Genomic DNA, 23127 nt, shown 5'->3' with positions numbered 1-23127 from the left:
TCTCACCCGGTGGAAGGGTGTGGCCACCACCATCATGCTGACCATGAGGCCTTGTTTCTCCTTTCATGCTCTGGTCCAAATGTGGACACTTCATTTTTCACTGAATTTGTCTCACTTGAGACAGGCCAGAATATCTGAATGAGTCCATCACATTCTGGGTGGGGAACAGAACAGAAGTAAGTGTCGCAAGTAGATGGAGTCTAGGCTGTCCGGGTTGGCAATTGCAGGCTGGGATCTGTGATGGCCGGGCTGTACCCTGGACACAGGCCTTTCCCGTGGATCCCATGAGCCCAGGAGTTGGAGTGAGAACAGCCTTGCCTGGGTTCCCACATCCTCATCTGCTCATTGGCAAGTGTGTCTGCTAATTAGGAGCTCCCGCAGACCTCGGGCCCTTCAAAGCTCAGACCACGGGAGAACCTTGAGTCCCTTCTCCTGGGCCTCCTGTGTGAGAATCCAGTGCCTTCTGAGGTGTCCAGTGGCAGGAGATGCCTCCCCCGCCGGGGAGCACCCTACGGAGGACTGTTATTCAGTGCACCATGCTGTGAGCTTGTGGGGTTCCGACCATGGTCCCTGCAGAACCACACTTGAGATGGACTTATTGTCATAAATAACAGGACTGATTGCAGGGCAGGGCCGGGGGGAGGGAAGAGTGGAAATTGAATGTGACCTCAGACAACTAGGTGGGTGCTGGGGCTGTTACTAAAATGGGGAGTCTGGGAGATACCTGCCAGGAATCAAATTCCAGAGTAAATGGTGGACATGAGGCATTTTTAAGATGCCATTTTTCATCCAAGTTAGGACTTCAAAGAGGCACTCTGTTCGATGAGCCTGGGGCTCAAGTGAAGTAGACGGACTAGAGATACAAGTTGGGAGTCGTCATTCTTAGCTGGTGTTCACAGCCTTGCATGTGAATTAGATCTTCTCGAGGGCTGCAGACTGAGGCTGAGGGGTGGCAGGGCTGTGCCTGGGTTGGAGGAAAGCCCAGACCATGCAGCTTTGGTGTGTCAGTTAGCTGCATTTGCCATTTTCAGAGCAATGCTATTTATCCTTAAGGGGCCAGGGGGTGGGCAGGGCCAACCAGGAAGAAATCTGCAGGGAGGGTCGTGGCCACATGTGCGTCTTGGGAAGGTGCAGAGGCTGCAGGGTCTGGGATGGTAGAGTCCTCAGAAGCTGAAGTTGGAGTGGGGAGTGGGGAGAATGTAGTCACAGTCACCTGTGAGGGAGGGAGGGAGGCCTAGGGAGTCCCCACCTTACCGGACTCTCTTTCCCATGAACAGAAGGCAGTCAGACAGAGGATCTGAGGTGAGAAGGGATGGGCAAAGGGAGGGGAGCCAACCTGGAGAATGGTGCTTGGAAAGTTCTGGAGTAGTCTCCCTGAAAAATAGAGTTAAAAATACCCAGACTCTTAAGAACATTGTTAGTGACTTGGGAGGAGGCAGTTGTTTTTCTGGCCTCCTAAGGGAAAGGCATGTATCCAGGGATACACAGAAGATACGGGCAGTCTGTTCCGGGGGCTTGATCGTTACCGGGGGAACAGTGCAAGTTTAAAGGGGCAGAAGGGCAGCGGAGGGAAACTAGCCAGGCCCCGTGTCAGGTACCAGTCGGCCGCCCTACTTGCGTGTTGCATTCACATCCATGCCTCCCAGGTGGGCAGTGGCAGCCCCCTTTTGCAGATTGGGAAGCCTTCTCAGAGGGGTTAAGGAATTGGTCTGTTTAGCGGCTAGTAAATGCTGTAGCAGGATTCAAGCAGGGCCTTGTCAGACTTCAAGGTCATGTTCTCTCTACTGTTTCCAGTACTTCCCTGTTATACCTGGAATGGTGAAGTGGGTCAGTTTTGGAGCCTTTCAGTAAAAGTATGATTTAAGCGCCTCTGGACTGTTTCACAAAGCTCAGCGTTCTTTGATGGTTCTGAAGCACGCAGTGCTTTTCGCCCCACAGAGGTAACGTCTAACTCCTTTGAAGATGACGTGGTTGCAAATGATGTACAGGTGCAAAACCAGACTCTGCAGCTTCTGAACGGAAACTCTCCAGTTCTCCCTTGGTCAGCTTTCTTCCGCGGGATGTAACTGTGCTGCAGCGTAAACCTGAGCTTTCCGTATGGAGTGAGTGTTTAATATCCAAAGTTAGCATAAAACGGTCAGATGAAGAAAACCGACGTTGACAATTTATATTTGGGTTCCATTAGTCAAGATATACTATCAATTAATGACCCATATAGCAAATGAAATTCAGTATAGGACATTGCATTTCTTGCTTTCTATTTAGAGTTCTCTTACAGAATAAGGTTGCCTGCTTTGGAACATCAGCTTCACCACCACGGCACCTATCAGTGTGTTGGTGTGATTGCATTTACAGAGTGAATCTAATCTGGGCTTCCTAACCCCCAAACACTCCTGTGCAAAATCACGGGCTGTAGCCATCTGTTAGTCACGCAAATACTTCTAAAATTATATGATTCCAGAAAAGAAAGAAGAGCGAGAGAGAGATTGCCTTTATCAAATTTCCTTTCAGTTCTAACTGCAAACTGTTGTTGAGCAGCTCTTGTTTCCTTTGGATATGAATATATACATTTCTTTGCATGTAACCTAGGTTTTGGACTAGAACACCAAGTTCTTGCTGTCCCCAAGCCACAAAAATAGTAGCCAAATTGGACCCGTTTGAAATAGTTTATACTTTTTTCTGAGAAAGTATCCTTGAATTTGGGACTTGGGCTGTGATTTTTGTTTTTTGATTCCCCCACCCGTCTTGTAATCTCTCACTCCTTCCCACGTGGCCCCCAAGGGTTCGTGGTCTTATTAGGAGCAGGCACCCAGTTGGTCTCCATATATTGCCGCTATAGATAGAGCCCAGACAAGACTTAAGGACATTATCAGAGAGGACTTCCTGGAAGAAATGGGCTCTAAATTCAGTTGTGAGGACAGAGTAAGAGTCAGCCAGGAGAAGGAGTCAAGAATGTGGCTCAGGTCGCAGGTGCAGCCCGGGCAGAGGCCTGGAGGCTTTTGGCGTGGGGACCCGGGGAGAGTGCCCTGTGCAGTCCAGGGTGGAGGGAGCCCCTGCTCGGGAGGACACTGGAGACAGTCCGTGGTGTAGGGCTTTGGAAGAAGTTGAGTTTTACTAGAACTGACACAGTAGGCAGTGAAGGGTGTCAACAGAAAGTGACCCTCAGGAAAGGTACTTCAGGTTTTGCTTCTGATATTCTACAGACAGAAGGATCGGGATGGGCGAGAGCAGGTATGTCTGTCCCTTTGAGATCCAACCCGTCATTCATTTATTCATAACACGTGCACTTCTGTGAGTATAGGGGAGAGAGGGTGTAGCCACGATAATAAGCAAAATGTATTTGCTTCTTGAGAGCTTAGCATTGTCAGAAGTTGACTTAGCCTAGAATGTTCTAGGAAGAGAGGAACAAATTGTGGAGGTTGGAGGGAGGGAAGGCTTCCTTGGGAAACAGTCAAAATGAGCCTGGAGGCAAGTGAGAGGTAGGAGCATGTCAGGGGACCCCTGAGGTCACTGGGAACCTGTGTACTGAGGTGAGGCTGGGCAAGCAGGGTCTGGGGTGGGGCTAGAACTCTAACAGGGAGCCTCTGAAGCATTCGAAGTGGGTTGATGTAATCAAATTTGTGATTTGGGAAGGCTGCCGTGGCTCTGTGTGTGTAGCGGGGATGAGGGGGTGGGTGCCACCAACTGGGGGATCATAAGAATACCCTTCACAGGCTGGGATATGGGCATCGGGGCTACTTGGGGATGGCAGGGGCAGTGTGGATGCCGGCTTTCTTTATGGGGGGCTTGTTAGTGGAGCCGCCCTTGAGGCACCTTGTGGCTGTAAGAAAACTGATGGAGGCTGCCAGGTGGACTTTTGTCTTCTCTCTTTCCCTTCCTTGTTTGATGATCTTAGCTCAGCCAACATTTGGAACAAAAGAGCTAATTTCCAGGGTTGCCCAGGACTTTGTTGAGCTCGTTCGAGTGAGATCTGATTGGATTTAGGTTTGTGTTCATATCTGGATGTTCACTTAGCTAGAAACGTCCTGTCATTTCGATTTCCATAGGGGTTTTTATTCTTGATAAAGATTGCTTTCTTGGTGAGAGGAAATTTAAAACAGCTGTTTTCTTTTTCAAAAAATCCTCTTTTAAGAATTTTAATATTCAAAAGAATACGAATATATAAAATATTTAAGGAAGTCTTTGGTGTGGTTTCTTTGCTTTCTGAGCTAATGTGAAGTTAGAGCCTTTGCATTACTTAATAGCACATCCTTGTCAGTATTTAAAGAGCTGTTAGTGAGCGCCCCAGGTCCCACCTCTCAAAGAATCGTTAAAGTTTGCTCTGAAATAGTGAGGTCATAAAGGTCTTGTTTTCAGAAATCAAACGGTTTATAATACACAGCATAACTCCATTTATAAAATAATAATAAGTTCAAAACTAAGAAAGTGGAGGATAAATGATTTTTTTAAAGCCTAAACATAAATTTTCTTGTGCTAATGTTGCAAGTGGAAATTTTGAAAAGAAAAATCCTACTGCAATATCATCTATTTGGAATACATATATGAGTTTCACGTTTGAAAAGTATCTGCGCAGTGGTTTTCGAAGTCAGGAGCACTCCTGCTCAGATACTGGCAGTGATGGTTGCTGGTTTTCAATGGGAGAGCCTAAATTTGCCTTCTTAGCTTTTTGGTTTTTTTATAGTGAGAGGGTTGAGTAGTGCTTTGCCAGCATGATTTTGGGGCAATTTGAGGGCAGATGTCGTGTGCCAGCAGTGAGAAATTTCCATGCATTTTATTTTCTGGACATCACCAGGGCACATGTGGGGTTTGTGCCTGCAGGCTGGAATGCTGCAGGACTCCCTGATCATTCACCTTTATGTCCTGGAGCTGCTCCGGTCAGTGAATGATTTTCTGTGGCTTGGAGATAATGTGGTCTGATGGAGATGATCAGATGTGCAGTTAAAATGCTATTACTTGAAATAAGAGTAACCTAGAAACATTTCTCTAACAATACAGGATGAGGGAGGAGGATTGGCTGAGCTGCTTGCAGTGGGGAGTCTTAGTTGACTCCCTCACCGTGACTCCTGCCAATATCCACCCCAGCCCTGCACGGTAGTCCTGCCGAAGCAAGCAAGCACTTTGCTCAGAAACAGACTGAATTTCCTTGTGCCTCTCTTTGTTGGATTTTTTTGAAAGCACATTTTGCCCTTTGCTTCAATGCCATACATGCTAGTCACCTCTTACACTCATTTTTCTGGCCTCGTCCATAAATAGCTGCTGAATGGATGAACAGAATGTAGTATCTCCATATAGTGGAATATTATTCACACGTAAGAGTGAATAAAAAAGACAAAAAAGAAGAGGAAAATGAAAAATGCCACCTGTTTTGGGAAGTCCACTTTGACTGTTCAACCCACACTTTTCCCTTTGAAACCCAATCACTTATGCTCCACTCTACTCTTTTTGATAGTACTTACCACCTTCTAATAATCTTTAACGTTTTCAAAAAAAAAAAAAAAGAAAGAGATGCTGATACCACTTCAAAATGTACAAGACTTGATAACAGCATGTTAATTGAAAGGAAGCAGACACAAATGCCCACATATTGTTGATTTCAGTGATATGAAAAGCCCAGAATAGGCACATGCAGAGGCAGAGAGCAGGTGATGGTTGGAAGGAGCTGGTTGGAGGGGGATTAGGGAGTGACCGCTAGTGACAGGGGGATTCTTTTGGGGTGATGAAGTGTTCTGGAAATAGAAGGTGATGAGGGCTGCACAACCGTGAGTGTGCAGAAGACTGCTGAGCACTGTCTCTGGGAGTGCCTGTTGTCGGGGCATCTTTATTTTTTTCTCATCCTGCAATGTGAAGAATCATCTTCTGCTCTGGCCATTCTACTCCTGTGAGTGGTGCGGGTCAGAGACTTTGTAGAGTCATGTTTCTTTTTTCCCCCTGGCTGAGTGTAGGCAAAAAAGATTTAAGCCTGAGAAAGTGCTCCATCTGCAGAAATGTCTTTTAGATTTGCATGGTGTAAAAATCTTGAGATCTTTTAATCATTGAGGCCAGTCTGTGGGGGGAAATACCCCGTGAAGCCTGGGTGAGCCGGGGAAGAGCCGCGCTCCTCTCCCAGACACGGGTGGGGATTGCACCCCCGTTCAGGCAGTGAAGGGCCCAGACCCGTGAGCAGACTTGACAATCGTGAATATTTACGTGTATCCGCTGCTTCATCTTGGATATTAATTTCAAGCTGAGTCAGTTTGTGGCGGCAGCCTCATCCTACATCAGGAATTTATAGTATCTGCTCTTTGAGGTGAAGACCTGACAGACTTGATTATTTAACAGTCTGCCTTGAATTGATATCTCAGATTCCTTTGTCAAAAGCAAACAGCAGAAATACAGAATTCCTTTAATGCCAATGTGACCTGGAACGAGTTTAGTCTCTGTGCCTCAGTGGCCTTATCTGTGAGTGGGAAAGATGATAACAGTGCTTCCCTCAGAGGAGCTGGTGAGGGGAGAGTCAGAAGCACAAATGGAGGACTTACAAAAGATGCTCTTGAATGACCGAATTTAGTGCTCTCAGCCTGGTGAGGCCTGAGGGGCAGAGATGTCAGAACAGAGCAGTCCTAGCCGGAGCTCGATCCGTGATGGAAGCTGTTATGATCAGTATCACCACTGTGCGTTATCAGGTAATTTTAAGACTTGGTAATATGAATTCTTGAATAATGTTAAAGGACTAGACATCTCAGATCCAGTTTACATAGTCCTCAAGATTTCTTCTGAGAAATGGATGGTTTCTTCCCCATCTTAAATCTGAGATGAGTCTCTAAAAAATTCTGTATTCCTCCATCTTTTTGCTTTAATTTTCCATTTCCTAAAAAACCATGTTTTTAAATGGAGTTAATGGGGACTGAACTGAGTGCCTCATGCATGTTAAGCACTTACTCTCCCAAATGAGGTATAATCTCCTCCGTGATTTTTGTTAAAATTTACTTTCTTAGTTTACAGAGGTAAGAGGCCTCTAATTCTTTTTCTGGAGACTTGTCCATGAACCTGTAAATCTATAATTAATGGACAAAATTTGGTTTATTAAAAAATCATTAGAATATTCTACAATTCATCCAAAAAGAAATGCTCATTGACTTAAAATGTTTCTCCTTTAAGGGGATTTCTCCTGTTTGGTCTAGCTTAATTTGTTAACAGCCATCCTCATCATCATAATGACCAAACTCACTGTGAGTGGACACCTACCTAAGGCTAAAATGTTTTCCTCATGTTTTAATTCATAGCAGGTGTTTGATTGTAGGTATCAGTGTCTCCTTTTTTGCAGCTGAGGGATTGAGAGATGGAGCAGCTTGTCCCAAATTACATGCAGCAGGCTGTGGCTAGCTCGGTGCTGGAACCCAGGCTGCACAGAATGCATTCTTAATTACTCCTCTTATCAGCCTCCCGTTAAGTGGTTACCCGAACACCTGTGACTCCATAAACGGCCGAGTTTAGTGATCTCAGACTGATGAGGCCTTGAAAGGAGAGACACCATTAAGAAGTTGAGACAGAGTGGCAGAAATTAAAATTGTTCATTTTCACAAATTTTTAATTCTCAGGTAATTACATAAAAAGCTATTTTTTTTATTTTAGTGCTCTGTAAGCACTAAAAACAAAACATTAAAAATAATTATAGTGCAAAAGAGAAGTGAGCTCTTAAAGTCCAACCACTGCTAATGATGTTGCTTGTTTTTCTCTTGTGGCCCTTTTTGACAGAAATACTTACAAAGACTGAATTGGTTTTATGTAGTTTTAATATGGAAGAAAAGATTGTCAGTGAATATTGTAAGAAAAGTCTTTACTCTTTTCTTTCCTGTTGATGAATATGTACTTTATTTTCATGGCTTAAGTACATTTCCTCATTTGTGAAATTTGAGTAATATCGTTTAATTTGTCTGACTGTGAGAGGTAGATGCCTTGTATACAAAGAACCCAAGAGGTGCTTAATAAAATTGTGCTGTCACAATGACAGATATTTTAGAAGGATCAACTCTGAATACTAAAGAGTGTCGCTTATTTCTGATACATATTCAATATGTATTTGTATGATATATTTGAATATGGTTTAAAGTAACAAGGATTCATTTTTTTTTTTTGGTGTAGTATGAAGTTTTAATGAAATCTGTATCATTCTAGTGAGACAGGGACTAGTTAAATTGCCTTAATCAGATGACCTTGAAGATTATTTACACAGAATATGTATTGTTACAAATCAGAATTTATGTTGCCGTGTAACCATCCACTCAGACATTTAAATTCGTGGGATTCTGACCAGATCCGTTAAGTTTAGTAAAATCCATATTGATCATTTTCAGGGAATAAGCTCCTCTATTTTGTGATTAAAGAAAATTTTGATTTTTTTCTACATTCTTAACAGGTTTAAAATATCAAAACATTGATTTGACATGTCACTTTTTTAATAGAGAGAATAAAGCTCATGCTGTTTTATTATGTAAATAAATGTTTTTGTATGGCAACAAAATTGTATGATATCCTGGCTCTTTTAGTATTTTGCAAGATACTTAGATAACCTACTGTTGGAAAAATACAAACGTGAATTTTATGAATATAGGCCTAGTACAGATCTGTTGGTTTTTGCTACAGTGCAAGACATGAGGCATAGGAGAACTTTGCTGCTGATTGCCAGGAGTACAGATCCCATGTCTCAGTTTCCCCTCCTGTAAAATGAAGTGGCTGAACTGGATTCTTTCCTCTTCTAAGATGAGTTTCCATGAGCCTATATCTTCTGTTTATATTCAGGAGTATTAGCAATATCAGATTAAATACTGAATATCCCTCCTTTCCCCCGAATCAAAGTGCAGCATGTGCTATATAAGTTTTATTTATCTGATTCTCGTTACTGATCCTACAGGCAATTTTTGTGTTGCATCTTTCCTGGTAACCTGGAAGGTCATTTTACCCATAGGTGGCACTGCTGCACCTACTTACAGTCTTAACTTTTCTGTTTGTAAAAGGAGGCTTAAACAACGTTATTTTATTTTGATTACTTTACTTAATGCTTCAGAATAGCCCAATGTCCATTATGTCTGTCTAACTGGAAAAGTTATTCTGCTTATATCTTAGATTTATTCTGTCATCTCACTGTGAACATTTCAGACTTGCTGTGCAAATAATAGCAAAATCGGACTTTTCTTCTAGTGTTAGAAACCAGTGAGCCGGGATTTTATAAAACAGCTAGAAGCGGCATCTGGAGGACCTTAAAGGTGAAAAGTGTATTGAGTTCCCTGAGTTTTGACCCCGCCGCTGTGTGTTAATTGGTGGTAGGAGATTTGGTACATATATGAAGGGGTGTAGTTTTTGATATGGTTTGCCTGCACGCGCTGCCACTGAGCCACTTGAGCCTGAGTCAGTTCGTTTTGAGTTTTTCCCTCGTCTATGAGATGGGGACATTCGTATCTGATTTGTAGAATTGTGAGAATTAGAAATTATGTGCAGTGTTTACCACAGTGTGTATGTCAAGAGGGCTCTTAAACTTTAGCTGCTGTTTTGTGTGAAGCCATCATTTGAGAGTCTTTGGCAATTACTAAGAAACAGGAAAATAAGAAGAGATGGTTTTATGATGAAAGATATTTGAGGAGGTTCCATAGTTCCTATACCCATAATTTAGCATCAGCAGAGTCAGAACTGTTACACAGTCGCCCTAAACCAACGTTAAGCCACAGAATTATTTGTTACTTCATATATTTTGGGGTTTAAGGAGATCCAATACTTATACATATGTTGTCTCCAGCAGCCTACTGAGAGATGACACAAAAGAGTATACAGGCAATAAATGTCTTCTTTGTTACTGATGAAGCCACGTTCTCCATGAACTTCAAGGCTGTGGGAAAATGCGTGTCATGATACTGTGTCCCAGAAATACAGACTCACCCTGTCCCATGTAGCTCTGGGCCACAGCGAGCCTTCCCTTGAGAAGACCTGCCCTTTCATGCACAGGGCTTTCCTGACATGGAGCTGAGCATCCCGCGTGCTTCCCAATGGTGACCAACACTGGAGTGAAAGGAAGGGTTTCACATGCCCTGCTTGTCTCCCCGGACTCACACCTCACTCTGTTAGTGTAATGAGTGCTAGCTGTGGGCCAGGGGCCAGGGGTGTGAAGGGAGAAGAACCCTCCATGGCCCAGAGGAGTGGTTAGGAGACATCCACTCCCTCAGTTTAAACAGGTGGTTGGATGGAACATAAGGGTGCTCCCCAAGAGTGTGTAAAAGGAGAAATAAGGATTTTATTTGGGACTTAGGCTAGCCAGGAAACAGATAAGATGATTAGAGGGGAGACTTGTAAAACAATTTGATATTAAGTTGACATTTGTTGAACACCCAAAATGTGCTACATTCTTTTCTGAGCATTTTACAGAAATGAATCCTTCAATCTTCTCAACAAGCGAGTAAGGAAGGTTTGATTGTTATCCCAGTTTTACAGTGTGGAAATTGAGGCACACAGAGGGTAATTAAGTTGGCAAAATCACAGAACTAGTAATTGGCAGAGCTGGTATTTAAACCCTGGCTGTCTGGTTTTGAGGTTCCCAGAGATGGGCTTTGGGTGTTTAGCATTATCGACATCCCTGAATCTTTATACCTCTGTGCATCAGTTAGCCTAGAAAGGACAGGGAAAGGAGTGTTACACAGGAGCTCATAGTCATGTCTTGCCGCTGTCCACGGAGAGTGCACCGTGATTGGCGTTAATTGACTTCTGGGCAGTAGATCTGTTCGTATAATAGAAATATAGTCCATTGAATTAATCTAGAAACCCTTCCTGCTCCGTTTCTGTCCATGCTTGCCATGTGACTGCCTGCCCGTGATTGGGCCGTGGAGGAGAAAATGTACTCATGGTTGAACTCTGATATTTCAGTCTGGTTCATAGATTCACGTCTTCTGTTACATTAATAAGCTAAGTTTCTGGTTTTCTTGCATCAGTGTCTCATGAGCTTGGTTAATGTGAAACCAGTCCATGGGAGCCCAGGGATGATGACGGTATAATTTCTGAGCACTTTGAGGCACTTCTACCCGTGCAGACGTGGCTGGAGGATGTCCAGCTTCCTCACTGATTTCCCCCAACAGCATGGTCCTCTCCCACCCCTGGATGTGAGGTTGGGAGCTCTCTGAGTAGGCCAGTCAGAGGCCGAGTCCACCAATCAGAAAATGATGAAGTACCTGGAAGTGGGTTTAATAGAAGACAAGGGCTTCCAGGTTGTCAGATGGGCTGTTCGAGTCCATTTGGTGAAAAGCTGTCCACTGTCTGTGGTTGAGCTACTTCTTTGCTGTTGAAAAGTCTGGAGTAGATGAAGGGATTTTAAAAAGCAGAAAGGAGTGATTTCAGGTGGTACGTCCACACCGGTGAGAAGTGATGAATGACCGCCTTTGTGAGTCATAGACAGTCTTACAAACTTCATAAACCAGCTTTAAAAGCTCTTCCATCTGAGTGCACTTCATATGGGGTCCAGATCATCACTGGTCGCACTGTGAGGGCAAGTAACTGATAATGGCAGAAAGGACACGGAGGCATCAAAAAGGTCTCAGTCACTTTCCCTGTTTAAAGGATGCAGCACAGTGTAATATATTTTAGCTGGTTTTTCACTGAAAAGTTTTTAGTGTTTTCTGGGACTCCCCAGTGCCCCAAGGTTCCATGCAGCTGGGTGTCCCCTCAGTGCAGCTCTGTCAGCGCTTGCCCTGGGCTGACGCGGTGTCACGGGTAGCAGGACAGTCAGCGTCCCCGGCTCCTCCGAGCTCCGTCTCCTCATCCGCAGAGCCGGGTTTCTCATCCGTGTCTACTTAGTAGGGTTGCTGAGAATCACACGTGATGCTTCAGGTGTGACTTTTGGTTGTCTCTGTGATTGGCATATAGTTAATATTTGATAGAAACACTTGTTTTTTTAGTATAATTGTAGCACCTAGATTGCAGTGGTTTTTAGTCTGCATTTTTTATAACTTTATTCTTATTTTTAAATATGCACTTATTTTTATTTATTTTTTTTGGAGGTACTGGGGACTGAAGCCAGGACATTGTGCATGCTAAGCAGGTGCTCTACAACTGAGTAATACACACCCTCCTTTTCTGCACTTGAAGGTAAATATTGCTATACACAAAATAGCTCTTAAACACCATCATGGGACCTAGTCACTGTATAGACAATTGAACACGTATACTATTTCAATAGGAATAAATGTTTTTGAGACATACATTTCTGAATCTGTTAATGTGCTTAAAAACGATCATAGGTAGTGATAAACACGAATCTTTGATCCAGTACTTCTTAGAGACTGTTTTGCCATCAAGGGAAATTACATTCTACAGAGAAGGCTAATTGGGTCTCTTTGATATTTAGATGGTTTAGCAGATGATGAAGGCTTTCAAAAGCTGACAGTTTTGTATTTTAAAGTAACTACAAAGTTACCTTCTACAAGTTGTAAGTACTAAGCTTGTGAAGTGCCCAGTAATCCAGGGGGTATGTGTCTGTGTCTGTGTCTGTGTCTGTGTGAACGTTGGTGTGTGTGATTTCAAGAAGGTAGAAAGAAATTCCATATAGACTTCTGATACCTTTCTCCTCCATTTCAAGGTGTTGGCATATATTTACACTAATAAATTGATATTCAGTTGTCATTTGGCATATTGGGAATAAGACTTTCTCATACTTGTTTCAGAAGGATTAGGGAGCATGAGCTTAGGAAATGGGAGGAGATAGAGGCAGGGAGGTTCTTTAAACTTTGTGCAGAATTAGAAACAGTAACTTTTCTCTTTTCTTCTAAAGCAAACTGGCACTGAATTGTAACATACTATTATTCAAAATTGCTTTTCTGATCAGATACATGTACCTCAGATTTTTAAATGCAACATGAATGATGAAATGTGTTTTAGCAGTTATTTTTAAAAGTAGTCTCTTTTCAAGTAAAAGGCTATATCCTGTTCTTTCTTCTAGCGGTACAAGAAATTCTCATTGTTCTGTTGCAATGATCTATGTGCTTACTTTCTTTTTTTTTTTTTTTCTTTAAGTGCTTTTTTCATTGTGGTTTGAATGAATGTTTAAAATTTCTGGATTTTGATCTTTAGAATATGCTGATTTCTCAGAACTGTTAAAAACCTGATTGTTCACTGCTCCTTGTTTGGTGGGGCACCCTATTGATTCTGTTGTCTGTTAAAGAGTGAAATTCTTCCTCTAGCCTGCAGATCATTAAGTGAATGGTTTGCAGTGTGCCTTTAAAATTATTTGTATGCATTGAGCATGTTTGTCCAGTGAATATTAAATTGACTCATTGTAATGACTTTGATTTGATTCTGTGTCTTTTGCTCCTCTCCACAAGAATTTGAATTCTCTGTTGCATTTTGTATACGTGTTCTTAACAGGGGAAGAAATTTTGCATTTTTTACAGAGGTGGGTTTTCCTATCCCCTCTGAATGCCTTCTAAAATTGATACAATAAAAATCAGTTATTGCAGTGCATAAATATTTCATAAATTATTTTTTGGCATAATCAGAAACAATGACCAAGAATGATAATAAAAAATACGAAAACCTTCCTTCCTTTGAAGAATAGAAATCAGGTAGTCAGGCTCCCTCATGCTTTGTGCCTGACACACTTAATCTCATGTCATTGTGTATCATGATTCGGAGATGGTATTGTTTCAGGTTTATAGATTTTTGTTTTAACATTTGTGTTGAATTCTTTCTCCAGGCTGATGTTTCCTGTTGGGTTTGTGGAAAGAGTAGAAGGGAAAAAAATACTTTGTTTTGTTTTCAGGAGGCCTGAGTTGATGGGAAAAGAGTTGAGGGTGGGCTGAGGAAAAGAGTGACACTCCCTCTCCTCCTGGTTGAAATTGATAAACAAAGAAATCAATTAAGTATATCGATATTTGACCAAAAGAAGTTAGTAAGCCCAAACTGGCTAGAAATGCACAATGGAAATTACTGAATTCAGCTTCAGAATGAGGTGCTTTACCAAGTAGAAGCAGCTTAGAGCAATCAGAAAATCAGTAATATGATGAGATATAAATGGAATATTATATCTTTTATTGCTGAAACTTTTCTACGTTAAGTTGTGTAGAGCTAAAATTAAGTTTCAATCACCAGGAGTTAAGAGAGTGAGTGGTACTGTAGGATCGTTATTCACGGATGTGCCTAGACCCTGATAGAGTGGGTGAAGATGGCAGGAAAAGACCCACATCCAGGATTTTCATCCTAGGGTGTCCTCCATAATGGTTCCATGTGGAAGCAGATGATTGGGTTAACAAATTGTAACACACCCCAGTCGCCTCTGAATTTTAAGAAGAAAAAATATGCTTTGATACTGCTTTACAAGCAAGTTCCTGTGCATCCTCACTCCAGACTCCTTGCCTTAAAAAGCAGAGACAATGCTTTGCTTGTGTAGTTGAGGTTTTAGATAGCACTCTGCTGGTTGTAAAGCAAGGACCGAGACCCTCAGCTATAAACGCTGGGCTTGTGTGTTGTTAGATAATGTATTATCCCCAAAACAAGGACCTGGCTGGTCTGGTGGTCTGCTTTTTAATGAACATATCTAAAAATGTATCTTGTTCCCCTCACCCCATGACTTCCCTAAAGATACACTAATCCTTTGTACTCATTGTGTATTCTACATTCTCTGCCTCATCCTGTCTTTCCCGAATTTCCTCCTTACTATCTCACAACTGTTAACGAAGTTTTCCTTTGATTATACCCTATAAATATGGGAGCATTTGAGAGGCTCATGGAGATGGCTCCCTAATCCCTCTCGATTTCTTGACTTTTTCCACAGAGCCTTGAATAATCATTCCTTGTCAGTAAGACTTCTTCCAGCCAGTACCCACAGTTCCAGGTGAGAAGGATGCAGGCTTTATCTCTCCTACCGGAGGCAGAGACAGAAGAGAATTGAGATATGCTCCCCCGTGATCCCTTCCTGCCCCAGGTCTACTGCAGTTCACCTGCAGCCTTCTGGCCTCTGCTCAGAGGGCCTCTGTCCCAGGACTGACCTCAGCGTTTTCTTCCCTTGTCAATATTTCCTGTGCCTTTCAGAACTTGGTCTCTTCTCTGCAATTCAAACCTGGCAGATGTGATGGTGGTCAGCGTGCTGGTGGGCAGTCCTTTGGGGACCCCCAGGAGCCATGCTGATTCTCCTTAGTCTCTCAATCGGGGTTACAGAACAGTCGAGCACCGAAGGAAGCCCATTCTCGAGATGTCAACAGAGCATTTCATCACTTTCATTTTATTTTTCAATTTTTGGTGGAGAAATTATTTGTAGTGAACTGTTCCAGATATTTGCCGCCTGCTTTCCTCATCACCATTCCTTGTTGTCTCTGGTGCTAGTTTTATAAACCAGGTTTCTTCTCTGGTCATTTCTGGCAGCTGGGCTTGCCGAATCCTTGATCTGTATTTGAAACAGAATGCTTCCTCGTGATGTCAAGGTGATTTTCCTATTTCTGAATATTTCGTGTACACTCAGCAACTGTTTCAAGTGAAATGCTCTTGTCCAATTTCGGTTAACTCACATTTGCTGATCTCCTGCTTTCATGCTGAGAGCAGTTTCTTTTTCCTCTAATAAAAGTTAGCAATTTGCATTTACTATGGAAGATACTGGCCCAAGGTCCTTTTGTTCTTAAGAGTTTTAATACAATTCACCCATTAAAATGTACATCGGTTTTTACTCTATGCCCAGAATTGTGCATCCCATTCAATCTTAGAATATTTTCATCCCCCCAACAGGAAGCCCTGTACGCATAAACAGACATTCCCATCTTCCCCATCCTCCCCCAGCCCCAAGGAGCCACTTTTCTCTCTGTGGATTTGCCTGTGCTGGACATTTCATGTAAATCGAGTCACTTCATATAAGTGGAAACGTCTATTGTGACTGACTTCTTTCACACTGAGTAACGTTTTCAATATTTGCTCATGTTGTGGCCTTAGTCACTATTCTATGCTATGCTATTGCTGAATAACATTCCACTCTATGGCTGGGCCCCACTGTTTACCCATTCATCAGGTGATACGCATTTGGGTTGTTTCTGTTTTTGGCTGTGATGAGTAATGTCGCCGTGAACACTCATGTGGTATTATTTATGTGGATATTTGTTTTCAGTTCTCTTACGTGTGTGCCCAGAGAGCAGAATTGCTGGGTAAGTCAGAAACGAAATGTTCAACTCTCTGAGGCCCTGCCAGGCTGTTTTCCAAAGTGGCCACGCTGTGTTACATCCTCACCAGCAAGGGCTGCGTGCTCCGCTTCCTCTGTGTCCTCTTTAGTGCTTGTTACGCTTTTTTTTTTATTATACCCTATTGTAGTGAGTGTGAAGCGGTTTCTCCAAGTGGTTTTGACTTGATTTCCCTTACAGCTAATGCTATTGAACATCATTACATTGTGCTTTATGGACATTTGTATATTTTCCTTGAAAAATACCTTTTCAGATACTTTATTAACCTTTTAATTGAGTTGCCTTTTTATTGTTGAGTTGTAGGGTTTTTTTTTCTTCATTTTGAGATACAAATTCCTTACCAGATAAGTGATTTGAAAAAATTTTCTCCTCTGTGTTGTTGTTTCACTTTCTGGATGGTGCCCTTTGAAGCAAAGTTTTAAATTTTGATGAACTGAAATTTGTCTCTGTTTTCTTTGTTTCTTGTGCTTTTGGGGTATTATTTAAACTCTGAGGTATTTTATTTAAGCTTTTATATATAAAATAACTTAATTCTTAGGACCGTTATAGGAGATGGGTGCAGTTGTTGTCCCCAGTCTATGGATAGGAGACTGAGATGCAGAAAATTTCACTGAAATGTCAGTGTCACATCTACCTAGTGCTGTGGGATTTCAGACCCTCATGTTTGTCCCCAGCATTTGTGATCTTCACCACCATGCTCCACTACTGCCTGGAATCGTTAATGAAAATTACTTTCATTTTTTGATTTCTTGTTAGTTTGTTTTCTCATTGGGGACCTCATCTCCTTATTTTCCTTTCGGATATCAGTGTAGATTTATTTTAGGTCTCATGTAGGCAGAAGCATTGCTATCAGTTAACTTCTTTATTACTCACTCTCCAGTGATGATTGTTGCTAGTTGACCTAATCAAGTCATGCTTAAGTCTTTCCTGCTAATGACACTAAAAACAGTCATGACTTATAGAATGCTCAAAGAAAGTACTTGATTGATTTTATTTTGCTACCCAATCAAACCAATCAAGTAAAAACCCCAGTGTTGACACAGACTATAAGCCCTCCAGAATAGGATCACTGTCTTCCTTCTGTTTCATTTATTTGGTCACAGTGTCTGGATAGTGACTTGCTGTCCAGCAGTTTTGTGAGGATATGGTGCTCGTGAATCATTGTAAGCACAGAATTTTGACAAAAGACTGTGTTGTTCATTTCACAAGGGAAAAGATAATATAGAAATACTGCTCAGATCTATTTTAAAATTAAGCTTGGAATTTTGAGAAGAATTCAAGAAACCATACAAAGCTCTTTTTCACTAATTTTAGATCTATCTTAGACACATATGGTTACATAGCAGAGTAAGTTATCAAGTACATTTGACAATAGGAGTGTAATAATGATTATTTGTTTTAGTTGAAATATTCTACCTGGGATAAAGTAATCAGTGCCCATAAATGAACATATATGTTTGTATTTCTATGCAACATGGGAGCAGAGTTCATGTTTCTATATAATATGTATGACTGTGTGTTTTAATCTGTCTGTCAGTGTTTTTATAGTTTTTCAGCAATGTTGTAACTTCAGAATTCTTCTAACATATTCACTCCCGATACTACTGCAGTTTGTACTGTGTATCCTATCTTATGCATGGGATTCCACTGTCCCCTCAGTGAGGAATTTCCTCTCCTATTGAGCTAGTAGCAGAGTTAAAGGAACAGTGATTTCAAGGCCTTTGCTCTCCACGTGTTCGCAGTTTCCTGTCAATCACGATTTTCTCTTTCTTGTGTTTTCATTGTGCAATTAGAATTTTTGAAAATAATTATTAATATGTTTCACCAGTCTCCCTAGAAATTTGATGTGTTTGTGCTTTTCAGTTTTCAATTTATGAAAATTGTAAATGCAGACTTGTTTTTAAGTAGTCCTTTTTCACTAGATATTTGTTTACCTCTTTATAGTTAAAATAATTTTCCCCAATGAATGAATCGGTGTGCATGTTTTAAAAGATACTTTAGTTTTTATTTTTCTTATTCTAACAGGTATATTCATTGTACAGAATTTAGAAAATAAGGATAAACACAATAATACCTTAAAAATGGCCTCTAATCTCACTTGTAGATACAGTTGTAATGTTTGAAATTGAGAATTACAAGTCCTCTCACTTTGTTCTACTCTTTCAGGTACGTTTTGGTTACTGAGACCCTCGAATACCCATATGAATTGTAGCAGAAGCTAGTCAGTTATTGCTGAGGAGCCCGCTGGGATTGTGATCAAGACCACGTTGTATGTGTGCTTCACTCTGGGGAGCACTGCCATCCCAAGAATATTGTCATGTGATCCAGGAATTTGCGTGGTTTGTCTTTCCAGGTATTTAGGTCTTCTTTAATTTATTTCAGCAACGTGTATGGTTTACATAGTATTATTTTACTTTAATTTTTGCCTTTATACTGAGGACAATTGTGCAAGGTACCAAGATTAGAATTGTATTATAGCCCCGCAACTTGCTGCCACCATGGACGCTGTGGTCTCTCTTTGCCCTTTGTAAAATCTCGCACAAAATAGGACCTAAGTAACTCTCTCTTGAAAGAATGATTATATGATTGCTGGATGACGCTTGAGAGTCCTTGTGATGATGTCTTTTTCCCAGACTTTCCCCTCTTCTTAAATATGCCCTTTCTCTTCCTTTCCTCCAGCCTGGGTTTCAGCCTGCCTGTGGCATTGATTTTCCTTGTCTGTGGACTCTTCTTTTCACTAGTTCATGATAATGTTACATGTGGGCTGTGGAAACTTGCTAGATGTCAAGAAAGAGCAAATCCATTTCATGCTAGTATTTTTAGAGTGTGTTATTGAATTATCAATTGAAATTAAATCAGGCTGACCCATTGAGCCATCCCCTGAGCTCTTTTCGCCTTCCTACAGGTGATACTGCTCTCGTTGCTGCATGTGCCCTTCCCCCAGACTTAGTTTTGGAGTTGAGTAAATCACCATCACTGGAGCCCTCTCTTTAAAAGATGAAGAGAACATTTGCTCCTTCTCCCTGCTTGGGGACTTGGATGAGATGAGGTAACAGATAAAGAATGAAGCCCCACCTCATTCTGACCACTGCTCTTTCCGTTCATTTCTCCAGGGGAAGAGTACAATTCAAAAATATAAAGATTGTGAGCTAATGAGATATACAAGACAACCGATCATTTATTAAATACACTTTCATGCCAGAAACAAATGTATTATACACACAAAAAGCACATAAATTACGGTAGTACTGTGGTTACAAACGTGGGCCGAGTTCGAGTCCTGCTCTGGAGTGACAAGTCCTGTGAAATGGAGAACTTGTAGGTCGGCTTAGCCTCTCCCGGACTTTTTTCTTTCCTGCAGAGACAGGGCTCGCTAGTCATCCCTCCCCCATAGAGGTGCTGTGGGTTGTAAACGACGCACGTGGGCAGGCCAAGCACAGCTGCTCGTTCCTCGTAAGTGCAGGATAGCACAGCTTTTGCGGTTACGGCTTTATGATCGCACCGTGTAGACCCTCAGTGCTCCGAAGGGATGTCTTGCGGATTGGAGATGGGATTCTCACTTCTGTAAATACCCAAAGATTGTGTTATTGAGCCTTGCTGATATAAATCTATTCTTTAGAAAGTACATAATGTAGATATATTTTTCAAACATGCATGCTTTTTTTCTTTTATTATTTATACTTCTACCCTCTCATCACGTGGTGTGACTTTTGATGGAATCCAGGAAAGAGTCCTAAGCCACCTGCCTCTTCACACTTCTTCGTGATGGTTTTCTTCCTTGACTAGAAGAGGGTTTTGCATAGGAAATTTTGTTTGCTCCCCTTCTCTTGGAGTCTCCCTGTTTGTCTGCCCATCTCTCACCTGTCCATCTGTCCATTTCTCTACCCACTCATTCTTCTGACTTGTTCCAAGAAGCACTTCAGGCAGCTTACAGAAGAACAGATACCAAATAAACAGGTGAGAAAATGGGGCCAAGTTCACAAATTGAGGCTCGGAGTTGAGCCTGTGTGAGAGTTGCAGGCGTGAGACACACGCCTCTGCCTTGTGACTTATAAGATAGACAGCATCAATGTGCCTGAGGCTCCCAGCACACACAGGGAAGCAGGGTTTGAGGGAGATGCTCACTGGCTGTGAAATAAATAAGTGGCTTAGGAGAAGCCCAGCCTTTCCAAATACTAAGACTTAGGAGAATATTTTGAGTGTCTTCCAAAATCTGAGTATTGCATCTTTTCTTTTTCAGAGTTTTATGTATAGTTGGTTAACATTCTATAACTGGAAATTTCTCCAAAACTGCTGCCCACGTGAGTCCCATGACTCGGGAATGGGGTGGTTCTGCTCATTGACGGGTGTTGGCCAGAAACGGAAAATGACAGCCTCAAAGGAGCCTGGGATTAAGCAGTTATGTTTTGTCAGTGCTGTAGATTTCAGAAAATGCTTTTACCGTTTCTCTCCATCTGAGGAAGCAGCGTGCTCTCTTCCCAGCATCAGGAGTTCAGGGTCTCGGGATGGTGGGGGCTGACTGCACTGCCGTAAAGACAGCTGAGCTAGTCACTGCATGTGTGGTGCTTTCACGTAGTGCATTTCATGTTTTTTAAAAGGTTTCAACAGGTAGTTAATTAACTGAGTTAATTAACATTTAATAAATATGAGGCTTTTTTGAAAAGACAGTTATAGGCAGAATATAAGTTGTGAACACTTTAAAAATGGCTTCATTACTGAAATTTCAGTAAGGAAGATTCAGTTTATCTTATTTACGCCTCTCTTTAAAAGTAACAAAGAAACAAGACAGAAAAAGCAGAGGATTACTTCTGTTCTTCCTCTCGGCTTGCAGGTGCCCTCACCTCCAGTGGCATCCATCCAGACACCAGCACTGACACTGGCCGTGCTCAGAAATGCCTCAGCCCTGAAGACACAACTGACAAATGGAAGGGAGCCGCGTCCTGTTACAGCGGGTGCTCTCACTTTGTGGGTCCTTATGTAACTGCGTGGTGTTATTCAGGATCGCCCTTTCTACACTGTGTGACGGTGCTGCGGTGTCTCCTAGTTATTTGTTTCTGTAACTACTCATGTATTTTTTCCAATGTGTGGTACTAGACATCTAAAAATGCATTTTTCAGATGAAAAATAATGTGTATTTAATATAAAAGTCTGAAAAAAGAGTCAAAAGGGTCTATCCTGGTCCCAGTACTCAAAGATAATAATTAACACTTTAACATCTATTTTCTGTTCTTTTCATCAGTGTGTATCAGCTCTGTCATAAAAACCAGCGAGCACTGTGTGCCTGTTTACTGTGTGGAGACCTCCATTTTCCATTCGGCTTATTACACATTTTTCTACAATATTCTATCTCCCCTGACATGATTTTTAATGACCAGTATAGCATTCTGTTTTGTGGAGGCATCGTCCATTTTACTTTGTACTTAAGTAAATTCCAAGTATACTTAATTGAAATTCTGAAAAGAGAACTGTGGTGGTACCGAAAGTCCCCTACTTCCCTTCCCCTTTTTTCCTGAGAGTAAAAGCTGCTGACAATGTGGAGTATATATTTCACGACCTTTATGCCTTTGTCATATATATATACACACATACATACACGTATATGAGAAATCTATGTATATGTGTGTGTATATATGCTTTATTGAAAAATAAGGCCATACTATATGTTTTCTGTAGCTCGGTTTATTCACTAACGTATATATCATAGACCTCCTCCCACTCCAGACTCACCCGGTCCTTTCAGATAGAGTAAAGGGGTCTCCTGATGTGCAGGTTTGGTCTCTTGTGTAATGACACCTTTCGTGGGAGAGTACTGTGGACAAGGCCTTGGACCACGCTGAAACGCTGCAACTTTAGTGCCCACAGCTCTCCGTGATTTACCGCATCATTGTCTTGATGGTGAACACTTAAGTTTTCTCCATTTTCCACTGTCAGAAAGGGTGTTTGACTGGCATCCTTCTTGTACAAACATTCCTGTGATCTTGTATGAGTATTCCTTTAGCTAAGGTTTCTGGAAATTTAGTCCTTGGATGTGACAACTTCATACATCACAGGATGCTTTCAAGTGAATCTTGAAATTCCTTCTCCTGTGGGGAATGAAAAGATGTAGAATAACTTATGTAACCAATTCTCTATCGCTGGATATGATTTCACTTCAGCATTTCTTCCCACCATTGTAAACAGTGCTGTGCAAATGTTCTGATGAGTACATCTTTTGAACTGATTTTTTCTAAATGTAACGATTCCTAAAAGTGGAGTTCAGCCTGTGTGCACACACGTTTTTCAGAGTTTACATATCCATTGACATGTCATCCTCCAAAAGATCGCTCACAGTTTGTTGTCTCAAAGATGGACACTAGCTATAATATCTTTTAAACATATTTGCCAATATGACGAGCAAAATGATTTTCATTATTTTAGTTTGCACTTGATGACCAGTGAGGTTTTGAGCATTTTTCACTCATTAGCCATCTGACTTTTAAAAAGTGAATGATCCCTTTTGTCCTTTGCAAACATTTAAGTGGGGGAGCTTCTTGCTGCTTTGTGACAGCTCAATGTGTATTATGAACATTAACCCCTTGTCTTCATCAACATGTATCAGAGAGCTTTTACTTGTCATTTCTTGCCTTTCATTTTGTTCAGTAGGTTCATTATTGTTGTGGCCCAAAATAATCTTAAGATAGTAAATGTCTTCTTTTTGGGTTTTATTCTTAGAAATGCTTTCTTATAATGGTATAAATTTCTTCTGTAGGATTTTTTAATCTCTAAGATGGAGATGATAATGGTACTTGTTACAGTGAGGAGAAGCTGAATTGATATGAGCAAAGAGTTGTATTTGCTCTTATTAGTACTTTCTAATATTTACATCATTTTCTGTAATTTTTCTTTTGGTCATTTTGACGGGAATAGAATTTGTTTTTTCCAGGTATTCTCTGATTGTAACAAGACAATTATTAAATTC

At 41.5% G+C, this 23127-nt stretch overlaps 1 protein-coding gene across 8 annotated transcripts in view; it reads left to right on the top strand.

Annotated features, from left to right (window-relative positions):
* Positions 1-23127, top strand: part of LOC140691493 (uncharacterized) — a 194019-nt gene that overhangs the window by 148771 nt on the left and 22121 nt on the right. For 2 of the 8 annotated variants that reach the window (XR_012067191.1, XM_072955138.1), the window contains one exon: positions 21001-21134. Coding sequence is in view for 1 of the 8 variants with exons in the window: in XM_072955138.1 (XP_072811239.1) it covers positions 21001-21134 (134 nt within the window). In the remaining 7 variants the exon portion in view is untranslated. Of the gene's footprint in view, positions 1-12014; positions 12103-18366; positions 18523-19074; positions 19219-20409; positions 20471-21000; positions 21276-23127 lie in introns of those variants that run through there. The other 6 variants (XR_012067182.1, XR_012067184.1, XR_012067190.1 and 3 more) reach the window with 6 other exon arrangements.

This window comes from Vicugna pacos, chromosome 35, assembly GCF_048564905.1.
Source record: "Vicugna pacos chromosome 35, VicPac4, whole genome shotgun sequence".
Lineage (NCBI taxonomy): Eukaryota > Metazoa > Chordata > Mammalia > Artiodactyla > Camelidae > Vicugna > Vicugna pacos.
The sequence above is the reverse complement of the archived record's forward strand: the minus strand, read 5'-3'. Positions and strand labels throughout refer to the sequence as shown.